The sequence below is a fragment of the Littorina saxatilis genome, linkage group LG16, assembly GCF_037325665.1.
Source record: "Littorina saxatilis isolate snail1 linkage group LG16, US_GU_Lsax_2.0, whole genome shotgun sequence".
Lineage (NCBI taxonomy): Eukaryota > Metazoa > Mollusca > Gastropoda > Littorinimorpha > Littorinidae > Littorina > Littorina saxatilis.
This window is the reverse complement of record NC_090260.1, coordinates 30,508,069-30,533,502: the sequence shown is the minus strand read 5'-3', so window position 1 is coordinate 30,533,502 and position 25,434 is coordinate 30,508,069. Positions and strand designations below refer to the sequence as shown.

The window sequence follows — 25,434 nt, the reverse complement described above, 5'->3', positions numbered from 1 at the left end:
CCACATTCACCATGTTTCTCGGTAGACTCTTCGATTGAAAAATCAACAGCACATTCGTCATGTTTCAGAGTAGACTTTTCCACTGGAGACGCTTCACATTCATCAGGTTTCGGAGTTGGTGCAAGGACGGAAGACGCATGTCTGTCTGGTTTTAAAGTGGTTTTTCTCCTGATGCATGCATCATAGTGTTGTGGCTGATTCTTGGGAGCTGTCAATGTCAGGTAAATGGGTTACATCCGCACATGCACTTGTGGATCAATGCTCGGTCTGATATCCACCACAGGGTGAGTCTGACGACTGGTAAATATTTTTACTGGTCTTTTGGTCACGTTTGCCAGCGCTAGAGGTAACAGATCACCTGCACGAGTGTTCCAGCAACCACTTCTTCTTAAGTCCTCAATCATTTGAAGTATGTTCATAAATCTTTCATTTTCGTCAATGGTTGGGAGATAAAAAAAAAACCGGAGTAGAGCTCTACATTGTCCATGATGTGATAACAGACTTGTTCTCTCAAATCATTGGGACGGGTTACTTGTCCAAGATGGAAGCATGATGCTTCGAAAAAGCAATTTCCATTTCCTGGAACTTTAATTCTCGTTAAGCCATTGGCAGTGAGAAGATTCTGCAACCTCATCCCATGAATCCGGAGGACAGTCTCCTGAAATGCTTGGTGCTTTTTGCTTGCCTGGACGGCCATATTCACCTCCTGCTGAACAGCATCTGCACAAGATATAAAGACTATGAATTCTTCTTTTAAACTGGCAATTACTACTACAATTATTCACTGATAAAAAAGTTAATTGCCTTCGTACCATCGCTGCTGCATTTAAACTGTAAACAGTTTTCGAGTTTTTATTCACACACAAAAATAAAACATAAATACCTGATTACACTGAATATGCTTAAAGTATCCAGGCGCGTTTTGTAAAGAAGGAAGTAAGTGAGTAAGTTAGAAAATAAGTGTTTGGGTGTGTGTGTGTGTGTGTGTGTGTGTGTGTGTGTGTGTGTGTGTGTGTGAGTGTGTGTACGTATGTGGGTGTGTGTGTGTGTGTGTGTGTGTTTTGATACTTACCAGACTTTGTTCAGGGAGGCGATGTTTCTTGGGTTTCAAGAATCATTTGCTGAATCAAGTCCTCATCTGGCCAGTCATTCTCCTTCGACATTGTAAAAACCTGTGATTTAAGAAATATATTAGTCAAACTCACAAAAAAGGGTGGAAATAGCGCTGTAATAACATTCATGTAATAACATTCATTCATCCATCCATAGGTTACAAGCAGACAAAAATTGTCATTATCTGCCCTGAACATTCACTGAGGTTATTGATTTCATTTTTCTATCGAAAACTAAAGAGCTGAAACACTTCAACATTCATGAACACACACACACACGAAACTTGACAAATACGCTTTTACCAGCCTGTGCTTTTATTTAGGAAAACAAAACTATACACACACAAAAGCTAGGGATCAGTATGCAGATTACAGAATTTAGACAATCAGAAAGTTTCCCTTATGAATACGAATCAGAAATTAAGCTTTAATGACTTGTTCAAATGGGGGAAACAAAAATATATGATGATACTCACTTGAATCTGTGTCCTGACTCGAGCAACAGCAAAACAGACTGTGCAGCAGATGTACAATAAATAGGCAGAATGCTGTTCTTTGAGTTTTCAGAAAGTGGACCAACCTTTTGTCAGTTTGTTTTCTGTGGATTAAATTCGCGTCGTTTCGTTGACACGACCTTGCGACACCAAGCCTCATCAATTTGTTTCCATGAGAAAATAGAAACATTGTATCAACATGACACCTGTCATAACAAGCTATGCTGATAACGGTACATCCGGAGTCTGAAATTCGGATACTGACAGGTGTCGCTGACCTGTTTTGCTTTCCACACTCCCCCACAAATGTCATTTTTTGCTGACAGCAGACTCCGCCACTGCTTGTAACACCCTTCTGTGTGCTAGGGGAAATCCCACACCACACTGAGAGGGTGAAAACCAGATACACCGACCGCCACAGTGACCTTGTCTGGTTGCGCTGAGGGCAGGAAAACTGACTGTCACACAGCGATCAGAAGAGGTCAGGTTACGATGGCTGCTTCTGGCTGGCAGATAAACACTCCCCATTACTCACATGGCTCAGAAGCAGAACAGACTAAACTGAACTTATCACGTTCTGCTTCCAACCTGGATGGAGTTAGATGGTTCTGCTTCCAAGATGAGTCCGAACATTTCTTGGAGCCAGAACAAATTATGACTTATAAATACACAATAATCCAAGATTTTCAAGAATCCTTCACAGGAAGTGAGAATCATATTACCATAAGTCTAATGACTATAAAATTGCAAAACCAGTTATTTTGAGGTAATTGGTTCTGGTTTTAACCCATCGAAATGGGTTGGACATTTGACTAGTTTGACTTCATGACTTTAATGCACTTGAAGCTATTTATTTATACTCCAGTCTGCAAAGTGTCTGCGTAGATATAAGTTGTATATATGCACCGTTTTGTAGCAATGCTATTGCTGCTTGCATTTAGCAATCCGTTTATTCACAAAATGTTTTTCTTTGAAAGTTAGCTGTCACAGGACATGCTTTCACCCCCTGAACTTGACAAAGATTAATAACAACGCAAGTTACCTTAAAAGTCAAATTCAGAATGAACATTCAGAGAAAAAAGGGCAACATTCTATCAAAATCATCATAAAACAAAACAAAAAATGCTGGAAAAAAACAAAACACACCCTTTGCTTTCATCATGATTGTTAACAAAAAAACCACCCTTTGCTTTTATCATAATAGTGGTTTAAAGAATCATTTGAATCGTATGCCTTTTCTTGTGTGTTTGTTCGTTTCTTTCCTGGGCTGAAACTCCCACGGCTTTTACGTGTATGACCGTTTTTACCCCGCCATTTAGGCAGCCATACGCTGTTTTCGGGGGAAGCATGCTGGGTATTTTCATGTTTTTATAACCCACCGAACTCTGACATGGATTACAGGATCTTTTCCGTGCGCACTTGGGCTTGTGCTTGCGTGTACACACGAAGTGGGATAAGGCACCAGCAGGTCTGCACATTAGTTGACCTGGGAGATCGGAAAAATCTCCACTCTTAACCCACCAGGCGGCCGTGGCCGGAATTTGAACTCACGACCTTCCAATTAGGAGGCCGATGTCTTATCCACTAGGCCACTGCGCATGTTATAAGTGGGACCAAGAACTAACAGCTTTTAATAAAAAACAACAGAGTGTGCTTCTAAAGCGTGGAGTCTCTGGAAAATCAGCAGAAATTCAGTCGACCATATAAGGTCTCATATTATGCAGAGTTTAGCACAGTTAGACTTACAACCACAGTTTGCTGAACTTTGCAAATGTAGATTATATATGCGTAAACGACAATTATAAGTTTTCCATTCTAAAGGCACACTCCTTTCCATGAAAAGGCTCAGTACCATCTCAGATCTGGTCATAGACCAAATAGCCTGGACCGCCAACTCGTCACGTGACCCTTCGAGGTTACGACGCTCGACTTTCACAGGGGCGCTTAGGGTCCGGTTTGAAAGACAGTGAAAAGAAAGCACGCTCCAGTTATTTGTGACAATGGGAGGTGACAATGAACTGGATTTTCCAAAACTCCAAACTAAACTTAACAAAACTCATCGAAAAACATGTTCCATATGCACTTTAGCTGAGTTTATTTTAGCATTTTCAGAACTTACCTCGGCAACTTCGTCCATGTTTACAATCGACACCGGATATGACATCCCCCTGATTTCTGAAAGGCCAAGAACAACGGGGTAGTAGTTGCGCTGAGAAGGATAGCACGCTTTTCTGTACCTCTCTTCGTTCCTAAATGCGAGGGGCCGCTACCTCGTAATAGAGAGTAAGAGCGGAGAGAGAGCTAGTTGGCGGTCCAGGATAAATGGTCTATGGTGCGAGAGGCCGCTACCTCGTAATAGAGAGAAAGAGCGGAGAGAGAGCTAGTTGGCGGTCCAGGATAAATGGTCTATGGTGCGAGAGGCCGCTACCTCGTAATAGAGAGAAAGAGCGGAGAGAGAGCCAGTTGGCGGTCCAGGATAAATGGTCTATGGTGCGAGAGGCCGCTACCTCGTAATAGAGAGAAAGAGCGGAGAGAGAGCTAGTTGGCGGTCCAGGATAAATGGTCTATGGTGCGAGGGGCCGCTACCTCGTAATAGAGAGAAAGAGCGGAGAGAGAGCCAGTTGGCGGTCCAGGATAAATGGTCTATGGTGCGAGGGGCCGCTACCTCGTAATAGAGAGAAAGAGCGGAGAGAGAGCCAGTTGGCGGTCCAGGATAAATGGTCTATGGTGCGAGGGGCCGCTACCTCGTAATAGAGAGAAAGAGCGGAGAGAGAGCCAGTTGGCGGTCCAGGATAAATGGTCTATGGTGCGAGAGGCCGCTACCTCGTAATAGAGAGAAAGAGCGGAGAGAGAGCCAGTTGGCGGTCCAGGATAAATGGTCTATGGTGCGAGGGGCCGCTACCTCGTAATAGAGAGAAAGAGCGGAGAGAGAGCCAGTTGGCGGTCCAGGATAAATGGTCTATGGTGCGAGAGGCCGCTACCTCGTAATAGAGAGAAAGAGCGGAGAGAGAGCCAGTTGGCGGTCCAGGATAAATGGTCTATGGTGCGAGAGGCCGCTACCTCGTAATAGAGAGAAAGAGCGGAGAGAGAGCCAGTTGGCGGTCCAGGATAAATGGTCTATGGTCTGGTCAAGCTTTCACAATTTTTTGGGATAAGACCATTCCCCTCACTTCAGGTCACACACAAAAAAGCAACACCCTGACTGCTTGCTGAGGTGAATTGAATTTTTTTTTGATGAATTAAAAAAAATAAAATACCAGTGGCATTTATGAAATTATTTCATCGACAAAATGTACACAGTGCACGGTAAGTACAGTCTGTTAATTTTTATATGTGATACCTGGCCAAGTGGAGGCAGTACGACCTTAGGCCCCCCCCAAAAAAAGTCTGTTTACGGTATCCTGACCGACCCTATTTTTTCGCGCGACCCTAGAATTTTTTTTGGCATTTGGGGGGGAAAAAAAAGAAGAAAAAAAAGGTCTTTGTTTTTTGGCAAAATAACTTAAAAATTATTTTTTTTGAAAAAAAAAAAAAATTCCCGACCAACCGACCCTATTTTTGTTGCCTATGTTACCGTAAACAGACTATTTTTTTTGTGTGGGCCTTATCCATAAAAACCGGGCCAGATCTTAGACTAAGAGCCACACAGTTTATACAGGAAGGAGTGTGCCTTTAATGATTGGTTCCTTTTAATGAACTCATTTTAATGGGCGGTAGAGTTGTTGTTATCGTTGTATTATGATTTTCGCGAATTCTAAAAATTTACTAGTGAAATTCTGCATTGCCAATCTCCTCGACACTTGTTTTAGGCCAAGAAAAGGCAAGTGAATGTTTCAGATCCCACGACCTACACTACATTTTTCTTCCCTACCCTAGAACTTTTTTGACCCTTCTGAAAAAAAATGAAAAAAAGACAAAACTTGATTTTGCAGACTACATAAGGAATTTTGTTTCTCTTCTCCAATACCTAGGAGAAACAGCTTGCACAGTTTCTGGCCAATAAAAAAACCGCATGCACTTGTTTACAAAACAAAAACAACAAAACCTTCAATTATTGCAATCCAAAAAAAGAAGAAAAAAAGAAAAATTACCATTGGCTAGTAATAAATTCAGGGCCTTGTCATCGGAAACCACATTTTTTGTTTTGTTTTGCCTATATAATACCCATTCCCCAGCTGTCAAAACTAGTGACTTCATTTCTTGCCGCCAATGTTGACCCCGAGATGTTGCTGGTTGATGATGTTTTCCATTTGTGAACTCTACTAAGGCCTAAAAAAAAATAGGTGTGGTTACGGTAACCCGACCTACCCTATTTTTAGGGGCCGACCCTATAACTTTTTATTACATTTGTCAACAACAACAACAACAACAACAAAAAAAACCCAGTGCAGAAAACGCAATGAAAGCAAAATCGCCCGAGTCGCAAACTTATTTCCCTGTCAAGTAGGTTTAATTTGTACACAGAAAAAAAAAGTAAAAAAAAAAAAAAAGTGATTGCCTACCTTCCTACACTATTTTTTGGGGCTATGTTCCCGTAACCACACCTATTTTTTTTTTGGCCTAATGCAATGTTTTGTCTCCCTTTCCCAACCCATACAAACTCAACAGAGTTACAGTATTTCCGAACATCGACTGATCCCCAACACTAGCGACTTCATTTCTTGCCGCCAATGTTGACCCCGAGATGTTGCTGGTTGCTGATGTTGACGTAGTGCTGGGGCTGGTTGAGGTCGGGCACCACGATAGTGCGCACGGTGTTGGTCCAGCCCGACCCCTGCTCGCTGCCCGTCACCAGGATGCAGACGTGGCCGGTGCGGAAGTAGCCGCGCTTGATGCAGATGGTCATGGCGTGGTGAATGCGGAAGTCCACGTCTTCCGCCCAGTCGTTACAGCTGGCCGCTGAAAATTCATTAATAATAATAATAATAATAATAATAATAATATGGGAGATTTATAGAGCGCTTGACGTTCTCTAAGCACTTCACAATGAATTGGTGAGAGGTCAAGGCAGGTGAAATAGCCCGCACGTTGAACATCTCTCATGCTGGGTATTTTCGTGTTTCTATAACCCACCGAACTCTGACATGGATTACAGGATCTTTTCCGTGCACACTTACACACGAAGGAGGTTAAGTAACTAGCAGGTCTGCACATAAGTTGACCTGGGAGATCGGAAAAATCTCCACTTTTAACCCACCAGGTTGCAGCGACCGGGATTCGAACACACGACCTTCCGATTAGGAGGCCGACGTCTTACCACCACGCCACTGCGCCTGACACTAATGTGTTGGTGGCAGAGATAGCAAAATTGACTCAATAGACATGCCCTCAGGCACACTTTGATTGCTACAACTGGCCGGTGAAAATTCGAACCAACGGCCTACCGCACAGGAGGCCGATGTCTTATCCACTAGCTAGGCCACAGCGCCCTTTGTTTATTTCTCATAGCTCTCACCTAAACATATCATTTGTATTTGGAGCGCTTACACACTTTTGTTTCTTTGGTCTCATGGAGAAACCAGACCTGGGAACCCCTGTTTTGCACTTAGGGTAATCTCAAACAAACTTGGTGTATTTTCAGAAAAATGAACCTACTCCACACTGCATTTGAACATCCATGATTCAAACATGCACTTCACACGCATCTGTTGCACCGTTAATTCATTTTAGCAATACATTTAAAACAAATTCTTCTTTCAATGTTTACTGACAAAAACTGTAATCAATTTGTGTCAAAGTACTGGATCGGCTTCGGGTTGGGCTTGCCTCGAAATTTTTCTCGTCCTATTTTTTCCCCACTGACCGTATTGATCGTATTCTAAACAATCATGCGTACATAATACGGCAAAATCGTATAGGTTCCCAGGTCTGAGAAGCCTGACTGACTGACTATTAGGGTTTAACATCCTCTTAGACCAGTTAGCCTATATTGGGACAGGTATTGGTAATACGCTGAAGATATGGTGTGATACTTTATTGACTCGAACAAGCCCGCTGTGTCTGTCTTCTTTGACACACCTTGGGTTTGTCTCATCAAAGTATCGAAATACGATCATGACAATCAGAGATGAGAGATGATGCATGCGTGTCTTCGTGTTTTCCAAGCCCTGAGACTTTCGTTGTGAACTTGGGATCTTTTTCGTGTGCATGGGTGCACACGGGGCCCATGCACACGGGGGTATTCGGACACCGAAGAGAGTCTGCACAAAGTTGACTCCGAGAAATAAATCTCACGCCGAACGTGGGGATCGAACCCACGCTTATTGCGACCAAATGGCTACAAAGTCAACGCGCTACCAACTGAGCTATGTCCCCGCCCCCTGAGAAGCCTAAACACGTACCATCATGCAACACAGGGTAGACGCCGCGGTGAAGGTGAAGGGCACGCACCGTGTGGTGACTCTTGGTCACCGCCACGATCAAGCACGGAGGGCGATAACGAGCAATCATGGCCGCAGAACTGGAACATTCAAATTTCATTTCATTTCATTTCATTTTCATTACTTTATTGTCCCATCGCTGGGAAATTCAGGTCGCTTCCTCCCAGTGGAAAGCTAGCAGCAACGGAGTCGCGCTACCCAGGTGTCTGCGTGTTTAGGTGTATTCAGCCACCTGCACTTATGGCAGAATGACCAAGGTCTTTTACGTGCCATTGTGATGACACGGGGGTGGGACATGGCTTCCGTCTCTGGGTCTGCACATAAAGTTGACCCGTGTCCATCCCGGCCCGAATTCGAACCTGCGACCTTTCGATCACAAGTCCAGTGCTCTACCAACTGAGCTACCAAATGATGTAGATAGTTATTGTACTTGACCTTGTAGAAGTATCAGGCCATGCATGTTCATAGTCACTTGTAAATCACACACACATGGATGCACTGAATATGTATGCACGGACACACACACACATCTGGGTCATTCTCAGAGTCATGGTCCAAAAGCACGACATTATCACTAGTCATTGAAAAATAAAGTTCAAAGAAAATAGTTGAAAACTTCATGTGCAATATAATAGGGTGTGATAAAACTATAAGTGGACAAAAAGCTCAAAGAATTTTGTTGGTTTCCCTTATATGGAGCGGCAAAGTACGTGTACGTAACCGTCCAAAACCATGGTCGGTCGAGGCATTGACAATTTGACAGACACGGAAGTAAAACTCCAAGTCTCAATCAATCAATCAATGACGCTTATATCGCGCATATTCTGTGGGTACAGTTCTAGGCGCTCTGCAGTGATGCCGTGTGAGATGAAATTTTATACGGCCAGTAATTGCAGCCATTTCGGCGCATATTTACCTTTCACGGCCTATTATTCCAAGTCACACGGGTATAGGTAGACAATTATTAACTGTGCCTAAGCAATTTTGCCAGGAAAGACCCTTTTGTCAATCGTGGGATCTTTAACGTGCACACCCAATGTAGTGTACACGGGGGGGGGGGGGGGGGGGGGAGTTCGGACACCGAAGAGAGTCTGCACACAAAGTTGACTCTGAAATAAATTTCCGCCGAACCTGGGATCGAACTCACGCTGACAGCTGCCAACTGAATACAAATCCAGCGCGCTACCGACTGAGCTACGTCTCGCCCTCAATAACCAACCATTTCTATTGTTATAAGCATTTCTGGTTCCAGGCTCATGACAGGATGAAATTGTGTTTAAGTAGTTTTTTAAACATATTATTATTGTTCATTATTTAATTTAACTCAAAAACGTCTTGTTCGGTCGAGGCCAAAATGTCCGACACCACGACCTCCTCTGAGATTCATGTTGCAATTACTGGCAAACAAAACTATATATTTCGTGTCAAAAGCTGTGTTTGTGTAGCAGTCATGTGTACAAATAAAGTATCCCTGCAAGGTAGATCCAACACATCGTTATTGTGTGCCCATGAGTGGTTATCTGTGCCGGGTAATTCCCGACACGATGCCTCGGCCGAACAGCATTTTGAGCCCGGTCAAATTACTGAGTAAAACAAAGATTTAAAAAAAACCCAGATATTGTGGTCATAAACATGCGCATAATCTCTTTGCACCTGTACATTTTGTTTGCACTCTTCACTCTTAGTTTACTGGAGATAAATGTCTGTTTTTCGTCAAGAGCGGAATGTCACAAAATGGCGGCTTTCAATCAGCCGATTTTTAGCAAACAAAAATGTCAAACAAGTCAGTAACAGGCATGGGAATTGAAAATTGTAAAAAAGGCGGAAAATTTATAACTGAAGACGCGAAGCGTCAAGTCGACGGCGCGAAGCGCCTAGCCTTACTAGGGGGGTCCGGGGGCATGCCCCCCCGGAAATTGTTTTCTCCAAAGAACCCAGATGGTGCAATCTGGTGTCATCTGAGCTCCAAGTTTGCCATTAAATTCTGTTTTTAGAATCAGAGTTTTTAGTACAAAAATGTACCAATTTTTGCTTCTTTGAAGAAAAAAAATATATGCATGTATTATATGGTTTAAATTTGTAAAAAAAATTGATCTGTTGAGACAAACAGGAAAATGTAACTTGTAACACAATCTGTGCAATCTGGTTTACTTTCAAACATAAAAGTTCAATAACTGAGGCGGGTGGTAGCAGTGCGTGAACAAAGTACGGAAAGTTTTCGAGGGCTTTTGCGCAAAGGCCAAAGTAACCGGTGCTTTTTTTGTGTGCCTCCCCCCTTTATTTTTTCGGCGGACACTTTTGCATTTTCGGCGGAACAAAAAAAAAATTCCGCGGAAATCCGCCGTTCGGCGGACAATTCCCATGCCTGCAGTAAAGAAAAAGTAGTCAAATTTGGGTTGAAAACATATAAATTTCAAATTTTAGAAATAAATTTTCATTTAATTAATACTTACCCAACTCACAAATAGCAATTAACTCTAGTTCAGTGCTGGTAACGCTGTACGCGTCCCCTTGGTAACAAGGAAGGCGCCTCTAAAAAAAGAGTGACAGAGACCCGTAAGGGTGTCAAAGCCAGCCCGGAAACGAGGCCCCTTCCGTATGCGTGCGCATAAGCCGCCAACTTATCATTCGAAACGAAGCCCAACTCACTCTTTTTTAGACCCCAGTACCAACCACAGCGGGGAGGTGGGAGGGAATAAACGTTGTGAGTTGGGTAAGTATTAATTAAATGAAAATTTATTTCTAAAATTTGAAATTAAATTACATCCTTTACCCAACTCACAAATAGCAGATTGCTACTATAGGTGGCGGGACTTACCAAAATTCAATGAAGAATGACTTGCCCTGCGGCTACCATGGCAGGTAGCGCAAAACTGCCATCCTGACGCAGAGAGGAGATGTCCCTGAGGTAATAGTTCACGAAAACATCCTCAGATCTCCAATAGGCTGCCTCCAAAACTTCGGCCAAGCGGCCTGAACGGAGCACAGCCACCGAGGAGGCCCACGCCCTAGCCTCATGAGTCCTTGCTGAAGTCATGGGAAGAACAGCCCTAACTTCGCCAGACTGAATATGCCACCAGGCGTAAGCATGCCTGATCAAAGTGGAGACCCACTTGGTTAAAGTCACTTTCGCGATGTCTTTACTCCTTGCCGTATTAAGCGAAATGAAAAGCAATTTTTGACTTTCAGAACGAATGGACTGAGTTCGAGACAGGTAACTGCTAAGCGTTCTAACCGGACAGTTAACGATGTCTGGGTCTCCAGGAGCAAGAATGTTGCTCAAGGCAGGAATGTTAATGACAGGCGAAATATGGCCCGGTTTCTGATTTTTAGCTAAAAACTCTGGCCTGAATTTGAGCGAAATAGAACCATCTTTTTCGGTTGAGATATCCTTAGCTAAGCCGGAAAAGGCATGAACTTCACTACCTCTACGAGATGTAGCAAGCAAAGTAAGAAAAACTGCCTTGCGCGTCAGATTAACCAAACTGGCTGAATGAATAGGTTCGAACTCGTTAGAAGCCAAGTAACGCAAAACAAGTAACAAATCCCAGGCAGGGAGAGGAGATTTCTCACGCGCGGCCTTAAGAGAGGCACCCTTAATAACGCTGGAGATGACCCCCTCAAGAAAAATCTTATGACCCAGTTGTCGTAACGTTGAAGAAATAGCGGACCTTCGCACACGAAGGGAAGATGCTGACCCCCCCTGCCCTGCTAGCCAAGCCAAATGATTGGCTACCTGCATAGACCTAGGTGCCAAGGGCTTAACTCTGTTCAGCTCACACCATTTAACCCAGGAGGCCCAGTGAGACGAGTAGACCGAACTGGTCGATTTCCTATGAGCATGATTCACAAAGTCTACCGTGGCCGAAGAGGCCCCTGCCTTAAGCAAAGAGCTTCTGACAGTATCCAACCGTGAAGGTTTAACGCCTGAGGGTTCTCGTGATGAATGCCTGACCTGGGTTGCAAGAGTTCTCCCTTTCTTACTGCGATGGGGATAGGCGGTCGAACCGCCAGTCGCAGCAAGTCCGGGAACCAGTGCTGGCTTGGCCAAAATGGGGCAACCAGAACCAGCGCTGGTCTCTCCAAGTCGACCTTCCTGAGAACTTTGCCCAACAGACAAAACGGAGGGAAGGCGTAAGCTGTCAGATTGGACCAGTCCATTTCCAGAGCGTTCACGCCCCACGCCAGAGGATCCGGGAAGGGGGAAACAAACAGAGGAAGCCTCGCTGAATAACGAGTCGCAAACAAGTCGATTTGCGGCTTCTGTATCTGTACCCAAAGTCGGTGCAGGGACTGATGAGACAGGGTCCACTCTGAATGGACCACCTTGTCCCCCCTGCTCAGTGCGTCCGCCAGGACGTTCAAGCTTCCCTTCAGAAAGATGGCTGACAGCAGAATGTGATGCGAAACGCACCACTTTAGGATGAGGCACGCCCTGTCTGAGAGACTGCGGGATCTCGTTCCGCCCTGCCTGTTCACATAAGCCGCAACTGTCATGTTGTCGGTGTGCAGTCTGACATGACTGTTCTGAACGAAAGGCAGAAAAGCTTGGAGCGCCAACGAAACAGCCTCCAACTCCAGCGCGTTGATGTGACGTGAAGGTTGAGACAAGTCCCACACCCCCGACGCCACATGCTCCCCCAGGTGAGCCCCCCACCCCATCAGAGAAGCATCGGTGAAGAGCTCGTTCTCTGGAGACGGGCAAACTATCGGAACTCCCTGTAAAACCCAGGGGAGGAGCCAGACCTGCGTGGTCTCGAAAAACCAGGTCTCCAGCGAAACCTGAGTGTCCCAACCCTGGGTTGACTGATCCCACCGAGACTGAAGGGCAGCCTGAAAAGGCCTTTTGTGCACCCTGCCCAGTGGGATAAGAGTAGCCATAGACTCCATCTGGCCAAGTACCGATGTCAAAACCCGTACACTGGCCAGATTCTCTCCGTGAAGCGCACGAAGCAAGTCTTGAAGCTTGGACACCCTCTTCTGAGACGGGCGGACAGTCCAACTGAGAGTGTCGAACTCCATCCCTAAGTAAGTGAAATTCTGTGATGGAATCAGTTCCGACTTGCCCAGGTTTACGGAGAATCCGAGCTGAGCGGCCTGCCTGAGGACCTTGCAAGTATGAACATGGCACAGATCCCTGTCCTGATTGAGGATCAGCCAGTCGTCCAAGTAGGCTCGCAGACGAATGCCCTCCTTTCTCAGCAGAGAGCAAAGTTGTCGCACCACGATGGTGAAGATCCATGGTGCGAGAGAAAGGCCAAACGGGAGAGCCCTGAACTGATATGCCTTTTCGCCCCAGCGGAAGCGCAACCACTTTCTGTCTGTTACATGCATCAAGACATGAAAGTATGCATCTGTGAGGTCCACTGAGGTCGCCCAATCGCCTGGGCGAAGTGCCTCTCGCACAGAGGTCGGCGTCTCCATAGTGAACTTCACAGTTCGGAGATACTTGTTCAGAGTAGATAGATCCAGCACCGGTCTCCAAGCCCCCGAGGCTTTTGGCACAACGAAAAGTCTGCCGTAAAACCCCGGGGACCGAAGGTCCAATACCTCCTCTATCGCCCCTTTCAAGAGCAGAGCTGAAACCTCTCCTTGAACTGCGGCTCTCGCCTCTGGATCTCTTGGAGGTTTGCATGGCGGGATTATCCTGGTCAGAGGTGCTTTTTCTCCTGACCAGAGAAGTCGGAACCCCGAACGAACTATCCCAGTAACCCACTTGCTGTCCACCAGCTGCAGCCAGGAAGTGAGGGCCCTGGACGGGCCGCCCGCTACAACCAGTGCGGGGGCTACCGGGATAGCCTGCTCGGGGGAGCTTCATTGGGGGTGAGGCTTACGCCCCGACCCCCTAGAGGCACCAAAAGATTGGCCCCTCTTCGGGTACGGAGCACCGCGACCCCTACTCGAAGAAGCAAAGGATTGTTTGTGAGTCTTGCCACCACCAGACGAAGCAGTCTGAGGCTTGGCAGAGGACTGTGATTGCGTGTGTGGTTTGTTCTGGGGCTTCGAAAACCCGTGAGAAGCGAGACGGGCTATAGCTAGGTCCCTAGCGTCCTGGGTCTCCCTCTGTAGCGCATCAAGAGATGCCTGACCCAACAGGGACCCTTCCGAGAAAGGAGAAACCTTTAAACTCTCGATCGTGGATTTGTTGGTAATCCTAGAACCTGTCAAGAACGCTGTCCTTCTTGAATGCACGGCATGCGCATAAAGGTTAGCGGAGATCACCATCTGTTCTCTAGTGACCTTCGCCAGCGTGGCAAAAAGAGTACTCACATCAAGTGCAGACGCTTCAAAACGAAATTCAAACGGGTCCAACGACGAAGCAATAGACCTAGAAAGGGCCCGCTGCAACGATTCTGACACTGAGGCCAGCTCAAGCTGAGCTCTCCCTGCTTCCTCCAAAGCCAAAAGAGAGGCTTCGGAATACGGGACAACCCTGTTGTTGCCGTAGCCATCCTCCCTCAAAGAAGCCAATTCCGGGGAAACCGGAAGCACAGTAGCGGGCAAAGCAAACGTCTCGACCAAACTGATAGGACGAGGGGTGAGCCTAAGTTTCTGAATCCCAGACACAGCCCTCTCCCCCGCTTTAGCCAACCAAGGCAACACATCCTCTGGTGCCTCTCCGTGTTGAGCCAACAACGGCACCGCAGGAGTATTCCTTCCCTTGAACACATGTGCCAAGACATAAGCAACCGATGACGACTCCCGAAACCGGAACTGATCCTTCGGACTCTTGGAGGACCGAAAATCGTCAAAGGCGGACAGCGGTGGTGGAAGTCTCTGCTTGCTTCGCACCACCCCTTCCGGAAAGTACTTAAAAGCCGTCTCAGCTGCCGACGACACTGCGCTCGACAGCTTAAACGGCACATTAAGTTGGGTGTCATCCACAGCCGTGGAAGCACCCTCATCCATCTCTTCAGCCTGCTCGCCATCGCAGTCAGGCAGGTGAACCCCAGAGAGACTCTCCTGGTCAGCTCCGGAGACACCATCATCTTCCTGCCCCCAGGGCGGAAGGGGAAATGATCGACCCGACTCTGAGTGAGAGTGGTATGACAAATCCCTACGAACAACAGGGCTCCTAGCCTCTACCGAAAGCGCTCGATGCGGATTAACGGCGGGGGTTTCGGTGCTTTCGCCGCGAACACGGTCTACTCGCTCCTGTTTTCGCACACCACTGGCACCGGAGAACCCGGCACCATGTGGTGAGGACATACCTTCAAAGAGCCCATGCTCAGACAACGAGGGCACAAGACGTCCATCGCCCTGCTGCGACGCATGAACCTCAGCCCGGACCACCGAAGTAGCAGCCACAGCTGCACCTGCGAGAGAGGAAGCTGAAACGGAAGAACGTAACTCTGCTTTCGTCGCCGTCAAATCTGCGGCCAAAGTCGAAACCTGTGAACTAATAGTCAGAAGCAAAGACGCAATATCGGAGGGCAAAAACCCTGAATCGCCAGGGGCCCCCGACAACAAAGCATGTTTATCCACATTCGAAACATTTTTGTCACAAGGCGTGACCTTGTCCTTTTCAACGGACAAAATGGCGGACGAAGTTTTGTCAACAACTTTCGGACATTTATCCATCCCCGACCCAGAAGAAGAAGCGGCCTTTCCAGCACTCTCCCTTCTAGAAGAAGACTTAGACGAAGCTAAACTAGCAGTAGGAGAAGTAGTAGCCGAAGCCTGTCTCGAACTAGTCTTAGGCTTGACGCTATCCGCCATGGTAAAGCAAACTCACGAAAAAATATTTCTTCAAGAAAATTTCATAAGTTCACAAACATGCGACAAAATGTCGCCAAAGTTACAAAAACAAGAAATCTCTCACCCAATAACGGCAAGGATGCAGACCCAGCTAGGCGGCAGACCAAGGGGTAGAAGCCAAAGTCAGAAGACCAAGCAACAAGACTGAAAACAGTCGGAGCGTACAGTAAAGCGACCAGTCCTGTTGGGCGCTGAGTTGAGAATGATAAGTTGGCGGCTTATGCGCACGCATACGGAAGGGGCCTCGTTTCCGGGCTGGCTTTGACACCCTTACGGGTCTCTGTCACTCTTTTTTTAGAGGCGCCTTCCTTGTTACCAAGGGGACGCGTACAGCGTTACCAGCACTGAACTAGAGTTAATTGCTATTTGTGAGTTGGGTAAAGGATGTAATTTAATGTATTCCGTGAGACATAATACACATACAGCATATAGTTGATTTGATGGAAACTGATGGTTATATTCCTTTCATGAAGTAGGTCACCCCCCTCTGGGACAGTAATCTGAGTGTGACCCACATATATAAGCACACATGGATGAACTGAACACACACACACACACACACACACACACACACACACACACACACACACACACACATATGCACAAAAGGATGCACAGAGCATGCATGCACACACACAAACACACATATGCATGCACGAACATATGCAAGGACAAACACACACGTACACACCCTTCCAAACTGCACACCAAACTTAAATTCAGCTCAATGAAGGGGGGGGGGGGGGGGGGTTAATGAAACAAAAGGGACAAGACGTACAATTTGCTGTCATGATTAGAAACGGTTAAATCCAACACCTACCGTCCAGAGCTGGTGACGACAATGATGGAAGAAGCCCTGCTGTGATTGGCCGCCTCCACAGCGGCGATGGCGGTGGAGTGGGTACTGTCGGCCGGCATCGGGGTCAGTAGTCGCAGCTGTCGGTACAAATGATAATGCGGCACTGCCATCTCTGCCTCCCGTGCCACCTGTCATGTCATGACATGGCGTTGATATAAATCATGTCATCAACGTGTTACACTGTCAGTGAAATTTATCTGCACAAAACAGAGGGTGTGCTAGCTCTGTGGTTATGCCTCCACCGTCTGATGTTCATGTCATATTTTTGTATGAGTAGTGTGAACCTCGAGATGTCGATGTAAAAGAAAAACGTTGCAAGAAGAGTCGAATGCTCACAGCACAGATCTATGATGAACAAGACAGTTGTAACAAGAGTGAACGCTTTCAGCACAGACACTTGCAGAACAGACAGAAAAGTTGTATTCAGAGTGAACGCTTACAGCACAGACATTTGCAAAACAGACAGAAAAGTTGTAATAAGATTGAACGCTTGCAGCACAGACACTTGCAGAACAGACAGAAAAGTTGTAATAAGATTGAACGCTTGCAGCACAGACACTTGCAGAACAGACAGAAAAGTTGTAATAAAAGTGAACGCTTACAGCACAGACACTTGCAGAACAGACAGAAAAGTTGTATTCAGAGTGAACGCTTACAGCACAGACACTTGCAGAACAGACAGAAAAGTTGTAATAAGATTGAACGCTTACAGCACAGACACTTGCAGCACAGACAGAAAAATTGTATTCAGAGTGAACGCTTACAGCACAGACATTTGCAAAACAGACAGAAAAGTTGTATTCAGAGTGAACGCTTACAGCACAGACTTGCAGAACAGACAGAAAAGTTGTATTCAGAGTGAACGCTTACAGCACAGACATTTGCAAAACAGACAGAAAAGTTGTAATAAGATTGAACGCTTACAGCACAGACTTGCAGAACAGACAGAAAAGTTGTATTCAGAGTGAACGCTTACAGCACAGACATTTGCAGAACAGACAGAAAAGTTGTAATAAGAGTGAATGCTTACAGCACAGACACTAGCTTGCAAAACAGACAGAAAAGTTGTAATAAAAGTGAACGCTTACAGCACAGACACTTGCAGCACAGACAGAAAAATTGTATTCAGAGTGAACGCTTACAGCACAGACATTTGCAAAACAGACAGAAAAGTTGTAATAAAAGTGAACGCTTACAGCACAGACACTTGCAGCACAGACAGAAAAATTGTATTCAGAGTGAACGCTTACAGCACAGACACTTGCAGAACAGACAGAAAAGTTGTATTCAGAGTGAACGCTTACAGCACAGACATTTGCAAAACAGACAGAAAAGTTGTATTCAGAGTGAACGCTTACAGCACAGACACTTGCAGAACAGACAGAAAAGTTGTAATAAGATTGAACGCTTACAGCACAGACTTGCAGAACAGACAGAAAAGTTGTATTCAGAGTGAACGCTTACAGCACAGACATTTGCAAAACAGACAGAAAAGTTGTAATAAGATTGAACGCTTACAGCACAGACTTGCAGAACAGACAGAAAAGTTGTATTCAGAGTGAACGCTTACAGCACAGACTTGCAGAACAGACAGAAAAGTTGTATTCAGAGTGAACGTTTACAGCACAGACATTTGCAGAACACAGAACGGTTCCTATAAAAGCAACACAGAATTCAATGCAACAGAAAAAAGTTCCAATAAAGTTGTTTATATTGAAGTGTTTAGATGTTACTATGTGTTCATGCAGCCACAATGTCATTTCTCTTTTGATATAAGAAAGTATTATTGTATTGTATTGCATTTTAATGCTTACAGCACAAATGACTTGCAGAGCCTTGACGGGAGCTTTCCCCATGGCGGTCTCCCGTGACAACATGACGCAGTCGGCACCGTCCAGGATGGCGTTGGCTACATCACTGGCCTCCGCTCGCGTCGGTCGAGGATTCAGACTCATGCTCTCCAGCATCTGGGGAAAATAAAAATATGATTTAAAAAAAACCATTGGTCACCCTGTATGTTCTTATTCATAGTTAATTTGTAAAGCATAGATTACTTTGGTTCGCGCTATTTCACCTGTCATTATTATTATCATAATTACTTTTCAAAAGCTCCGTAGCCAGCACAGCATTCAGAATGTGACTGTCCTGTGATGTCATAAAATGATAGATCATGTGATTTTATCAATGACGTAAAGAGTGCTAAAACAGTTGTGTCCTGGACAGAATCGATGCACGTACGAGTTTCTGGCATCAGGTTGCCAAGACACCGAGCTTTCAAGATGTTCCCTCTAATTTGGAAAAACTGTGTTTTTTTCAGCAAAGCAGTACTGGGATAAACAACAAAAGCTGTTGATAGTGATACTGTAAGACGGGCGCTGTGGCGGGGTGGTAAGACGTCGGCCTCTTAATCGCAAGGTCAAGGGTTCGAATCCCGGCCGCGGCCGCTTGGTGGGTTAAGTGTGGAGATTTTTCCAATCTCCCAGGTCAACTTATGTGCAGACCTGCTTAGTGGCTTGTCCCCCTTCGTGTGTACACGCAAGCACAAGACCAGGTGCGCACGGAAAAGATCTTGTAATCCATGTCAGAGTTCTGTGGGTTATAGAAACACGAAAATACCCAGCATGCTTCCCCCGAAAGCGGCATATGGCTGCCTAAATGGCGGGGTAAAAACGGTCATACACATAAAATTCCACTCGTGCAAAAACACGAGTGTACGTGGGAGTTTCAGCCCACGAAAGCAGAAGAAGAAGTGATACTGTATGGTCTCAATAGTCATTAAGGAGCTCATGCCACAACCATACAAGCAAAACAAACATTTATATATTACTGTGACTTTTCAGAACACCAGTGTTTTTAAAAGCAAAAGTCTCCAGTGTTCAGATAATAAATTAGCTAGGACAACACGCCCATGTAGGAAAGAAAAACAAATCAGGTAGTAGTTATAATTAACACCATGATTGTCCAGGGGATATAGCAGCCTTCATTTCCTTGAATTAATTGGTTTCAAAGAAAATACTGTTATTAGGCCACAAAAAAAAATAGGTGTGGTTAAAGCCACATGTACTCAATGACTATACACGCTAATTGCTTTACCAACAGCTGGAGACAGACTAAATTAAGTTCCCTGCAAAATATTGTGGTCTAGGACCCCTTAAATGTTGAGATATTTGAATTTTCATTTTGATCTGGATCGTCCTATTTATAGATTTGGCAACACATGTAACGTTGATGCAAGGGAGAGAACACCGCAGCTTTGTTGACATCCTCACTTTTTCAGAGGCTAGAACAAGCTGTAATGCATGTATTATGGTCCGCGCATGGTGACGTATCGTCATTATATGGTCTTATGGTGCGTTTGACATCGATTGTGGGCAAACTACACTTTGTAAACACGGGAGTGCGTTAGTATGCCTTTAAGGTAACATAGCCAAAAAAAATAGGGTAGGAAGGTAGGCAATCACTTTTTTTGTTTTTTACTTTTTTTCTAATGTGTACAAATTAAACCTACTTGACAGGGAAATAAGTGTGCGACTCGAGCGCTTTCGCTTTCATTGCGTTTTCTGCACTGGTTTTTGTTTTGTTTTTTGTTGTTGACAAATGTAATAAAAAGTTATAGGGACGGCCCCTAAAAATCGGGTAGGTCGGGTTACCGTAACCACACCTATTTTTTTTTAGGCCTTAGCATTATAAGAAAAGAAAAACATTAAAAATACACACACACAAAAACAGTTATACAAACAAACAAACCTAAAAAGTGGATCAAATAACAGAGGGACACAAACTCTCCAAATATTGATCAACGTAAGTGATCAGGGCTTAATATAGGCACAATTAAGTCTGGCCTCTTGGCACCTGATATAATAAGAAGCATTAAATAAACAATGCAAGCTATTAGTTCAACTTTCATTCTAGAAAAAAAGTCTCTCCTTTTTTAAACAAAAGCACTTTTGGGAATAACAACAGTCTGAAGCTCCTACCTGAGCAGCCCAGATGACTGGCTTGCCTCAGAGCAGCGTTGGCGCGACCAATCAGATTCTTCTGAGCTAAGTTAACTTTCATTTAAAAAAAAAAAGTCTTAATCCTTTTTAAACAGAAGCGTTTTGGGGATAACAACAGTCTGAAGCTCCAACCTGAGCAGCGCAGATGACTGGCTTGCCAGCAGCGTTGGAGCGACCAATCAGATTCTTCTGAGCAAGGAACACTTTCTCTGGTGGCAGGTCCATCCCAAGGTCACCCCTGGCAACCATGATGCCGTCAGCAACCATCAAGATGGAGTCAAAACTGAAAACCATTGAGCAAGAATATACCAACATATTTTCTATTGTTTAAAAAGAACAAAGGGGATAACAGACTTCGATGATGACACATTTTTGTGACCTCCACCTCCTCCTCCCAAAAAACACACCCAACAACACTTTCTTTCTTTATTTTGGTGTTTAACGTCGTTTTCAACCGTTCAAGGTTATATCGCGACGGGGAAAGGGGGGGGGGGGGATGGGATAGAGCCACTTGTTAATTGTTTCTTGTTCACAAAAGCACTAATCAAAATATTGCTCCAGGGGCTTGCAACGTAGTACAATGTATTACCTTACTGGGAGAATGCAAGTTTCCAGTACAAAGGACTTAACATTTCTTACATACTGCTTGACTAAAATCTTTACAAACATTGACTATATTCTATACAAGAAACACTTAACAAGGGTAAAAGGAGAAACAGAATCCGTTAGTCGCCTCTTACGACATGCTGAGGAGCATCGGGTAAATTCTTCCCCCTAACCCGCTGGGGGTACCCAACAACACCCAAAACAACGACTATGGTGGATAAAACTCTTTCACATAAACAAAATTGCAATCCTTTTTAATCGCAGTCTTACAAGTTTCAGGAAAGTTTTCATATTATTAGCGCATAGGATTAATAGTTACAGTCCTTAGGCCCCCGCCAAAAAAGTTGTATGTTTCTGGTAACATGGCTAAAAACAAGAGGCGAAGCCATCAAGGCTCACGTAAGAAATCGACAAACAGTAACACAAACTCAATCACTCCGTCACACACACACACACACACACACACACACACACACACACACACACACACACACCCACATGTCCACACACGCACACACACACACACACACACACACACACATACACACACACACACACACACACACTGTGCAACTGTGCAAGAAAGCGAGACACTAGATCTAGATCTGTCTGTCTGCATGTAGCCTACTTACAAGGACACGACTGCCAACTAGTCTCGGCGCGCTCAAAATAATAATGACCGAGACTTTCAGTACTTCCTTCGCGTGACGTCTAACCCTCTTACGTCATAATGTGACGTCAATGTAATGTGACGTCTTCAAATGTTAGAGTTTCTACCACAGACATACACACGCACAGACGCACGCACGCACGCACGCACAGACAGACAAAGTTACGATCGCATAGGCTACACTTACGTGAGCCAAAAATAGGGTAGGGATTTTTTTAATATTTTTTTGGGGGGGGGTCAGGGTAGAAAATAACTATACAGCGACGCAAAGAGACTGGATTTACTATACAAAGAGAAAGACAACACATTACAAAACAAATGAGACAAAAGGGAGGCGGGGTTATCCCCCTTGTGTCGTCTGCCGTCTGTTACTCTCGTTTTGATGCTTTTTAAAAAATTTTTTTTTTTTACAAATGAAATAAAAAAAAGTCTAGGGTCGGCGGGAAAAAACTAGGTAGGGTCGAGTGACCAGAAACATACAACTTTTTTTTGTTGGCCTTATGCGTCTTTTAATAACAGCTACGCGCGGCTGGGATTCGAACCCATGACCTTCCGGCATCTTATCTACAATGACACTGTGCCCGTCGATGGAGGCTTTAAAAGGGGGGTTAACTCCACTGTCAGAGGTGGGACTCTCTTGTGATGAAAAACGAGTAAAATCCCTTTTTTCTAGGGGGGTTCATGCTCCCCCCCCCCCCCCCCCCCGACATTTTTTTTTAAATGGTACATTAAAATCTGTGCAATCTGGTGCATTCTCAGACTAAAATTCAACTCGTTTTGATCAGGTAAAAAAGACATTCTCCTCACTCCCTCCCTCCCCCCCATCCATAATCCAATACTGGAAATAGTATGATCCAAGTGACGTCCCAATGCATTGAAGCTCAAAATGACTATTAGTTATCAGGAGTTTTCAGTCAGTTAACTTTCAAGCCTCCAGTGTTCTGTTCCATCTTCACTTCTCTCCATATCATTCAGTCAACAAGTTATAGATACTGTGATGAAATGGGATGCGGGATAATAGATTACCCCAGCGGAAATCGTAAGTTGTGTCCGCGGAAATCCGCGGAAAAGTCCCACCCCTGACTGTATCAGTCGTGGGCGACTTACTTCTTGATGCCAGCGTAGTTCTCAATGTTGGCCACGATCCTCATGTTGTCTCCCTTGTCGCCCAGCATGGTTCGAATCTCCTCCACAACATCAGAGGACCACACCCATGCGGCAAAGATCATGTCCACCTGTGAGCAATCAATACATCCAAAAAATCATAAACTCTGCACTAAAGTTATTGCACTCATTTTCATTTCCACACCCCAACTAAAACATTAATTCCTGTGTCATTTCATTCAAAGTGTATTATGCCATTAAAGGCCCTCCATTTGGCTATCTGGCACACTTTTTGGATCAAAGATTTCTGTTATAGGTGTCACGTGACTGCCACGCAAGTAAGGGTACCCCCAAAATTGACCTGACAAAAACGTCAGGTACCAATCAAAAAAGAATTGACAAAAATTCTGAAAAGGCGCAACTTAGCAACTTTTACATACGAGGAGAAAGCCAAATCGATTATCTATCCAACACAAATTGTTTTGTTTTGCTTATCTTGCATATCTCGTGTGTTATGTCATTTCTACTGACGCAGGTGTGGAGCGCATGAGCAGTAGAAAACGCGAGGTTTTTGCGTCCATTTTGAAGGGTACCATGACAAAAAGCGCTGTATTTCAGCAATGACTGAATCAATTGCTTTGAAACTTTCAGGATCTCAAGTCTATATACGAGACATAACCTTTGTGTTGTTGCTGCAAGAGTGTGTTACTAAGCATTGTGGATACACAAAAATTATCGAAGCACATAAGGATTTCGTCTGTTATCGTACCTGGGATCAACGCATTGAAGCAAAACCTTTCTTTTCGCAATTTGCTGACAATATATCAAAGTGAAAATTACAATATAAACGTGACATTTCAGCGTAGCGATAGGGGCGGATATTTTGATGAGAACAACTATAATTCACCTTGCCTTCGATTGGGCGTATTATACTTGGTTGTTCTCGTCGAAATATCCACCCCTATCGCTACGCTGAAAACACAATAGCTGTTATGATTGCTCTCTCTCTCTCTTACATGTGCTCTAAAGCAAAGTTGATGATGATCTTGTCATTACCCTCGTTAATCCAAATTGTTTACCGTAATATCGTTATACAGTGGATTCCCCCTTTTAAGACCCCCATTTTAAGACTCCCTCCTTTTTAAGACCTGATTTTCTCAGATTTCTGGAGGTCTTAACCCCTTCACTGCCCACCCCGTATGTAATACGTGGTCATTTTCGGTTTGTCGTACGCCCATAACCGTATCTCGTACGTGGGATTTGTGTCAACAACATTTCAGGACATTTCTGAAAACTAAATGGGAGGTAACCACTGTCCAAGTACTTGTAGGGGTTCTAAACACAGTTCTTTCCCATAGACCGTTCGGATAAGTTACTACCACGTGTTGAAAACTGTGTTAGAAATGTGGAACCGACTATAGCATTCAGCCGCCATTCACAATGGCGGCCAAAAGTCGGACCTCAACTTGTAGACCTGTTTTCAAGCGATACAGTGTTCTGGAAGCTCTACAAGAAGTGATTTATGGATTACCACACAGAAGAATACTTTTATGGGCTGTAATGTGAGTACCTGATGTTTGACACCAGTTTTAGCAGTGTTTTGTGTGGTTTTACGTGCTGCAATGTGTGTGTGTGTAAGTCCGGAAACTGTAATTTTTGACAAAAATGGTCATTATATCAATTTTTACTATAACAATCACAAACAAAGTCCAATGATCATGTCATCCTATAATAGCCAAGGGTATAAGCAAAACACATGCCAAAGATCTAAGAGATATCTCAATAAATGATCGAGCAGTGAACAGATTAGTGAACCTACCGAAGAAAGCGAAATTTTGCCCTGGCACACAGCAATACCAAAATGCTGTTATACTGTGGCAGCGAAGAGGTTAAAAGGGGGGTTCCTTAGAAGAACAACTGTAATTCACCTTGCCTTCGATTGGGCGTATTATACTTAGTTGTTCTCGTCGAAATATCGACCCTATGACGCTACGCGAAAACACAATAGCTGTTATGATTGCTCTCTCTCTCTCTCTCTCTTACATTGTGCTCCATAGCAAAGTTGATGATGGTCTTGTCGGTGTCGGTCAGCTGGTTGACGGGGGCGGGCACCATCTTGGGGATGTGTACGTGACACAGGTTACCGGCCGCACCCCAAGTGTCCACCTCCGCTCTCACACGGCCCTCGGCCACTGGAGAATTTAAATAAAAAATAAAAATTAGGTATCAATTGAACACTCAAATCGCTTGGTAATTTTGAATAGAAATTGAAAAATAGATTAATGTCAAAAGCAAAAATGATGAAGAATTACGTCATGAGTACGGGATGTATCATCCTTTGGTCAGTGTGTCTTTGCTGCTTTTATACACACCAACGTGTATATCTCATATATAATCACACACACCACAGGTTAAAAATACTCACAAACACTTACATTTCTCTTTGACCTTGA

At 44.6% G+C, this 25,434-nt stretch overlaps 1 protein-coding gene across 1 annotated transcript in view; it reads right to left on the bottom strand.

Moving 5' to 3' along the window:
* Positions 1-6,146: 6,146 nt before the first annotated feature.
* LOC138950802 (pyruvate kinase PKM-like) overlaps positions 6,147-25,434 on the bottom strand; it is a 35,791-nt gene continuing 16,503 nt past the window's right edge. The window contains exons 6-12 of the mRNA XM_070322523.1: positions 25,025-25,173; positions 22,985-23,112; positions 20,734-20,884; positions 18,418-18,570; positions 16,565-16,731; positions 7,948-8,066; positions 6,147-6,505 (exon numbers count right to left, since the gene is read on the bottom strand). Coding sequence (XP_070178624.1) covers positions 6,261-6,505; positions 7,948-8,066; positions 16,565-16,731; positions 18,418-18,570; positions 20,734-20,884; positions 22,985-23,112; positions 25,025-25,173 — 1,112 coding nt within the window. The 3' untranslated portion in view covers positions 6,147-6,260. The remainder of the gene's footprint in view (positions 6,506-7,947; positions 8,067-16,564; positions 16,732-18,417; positions 18,571-20,733; positions 20,885-22,984; positions 23,113-25,024; positions 25,174-25,434) is intronic.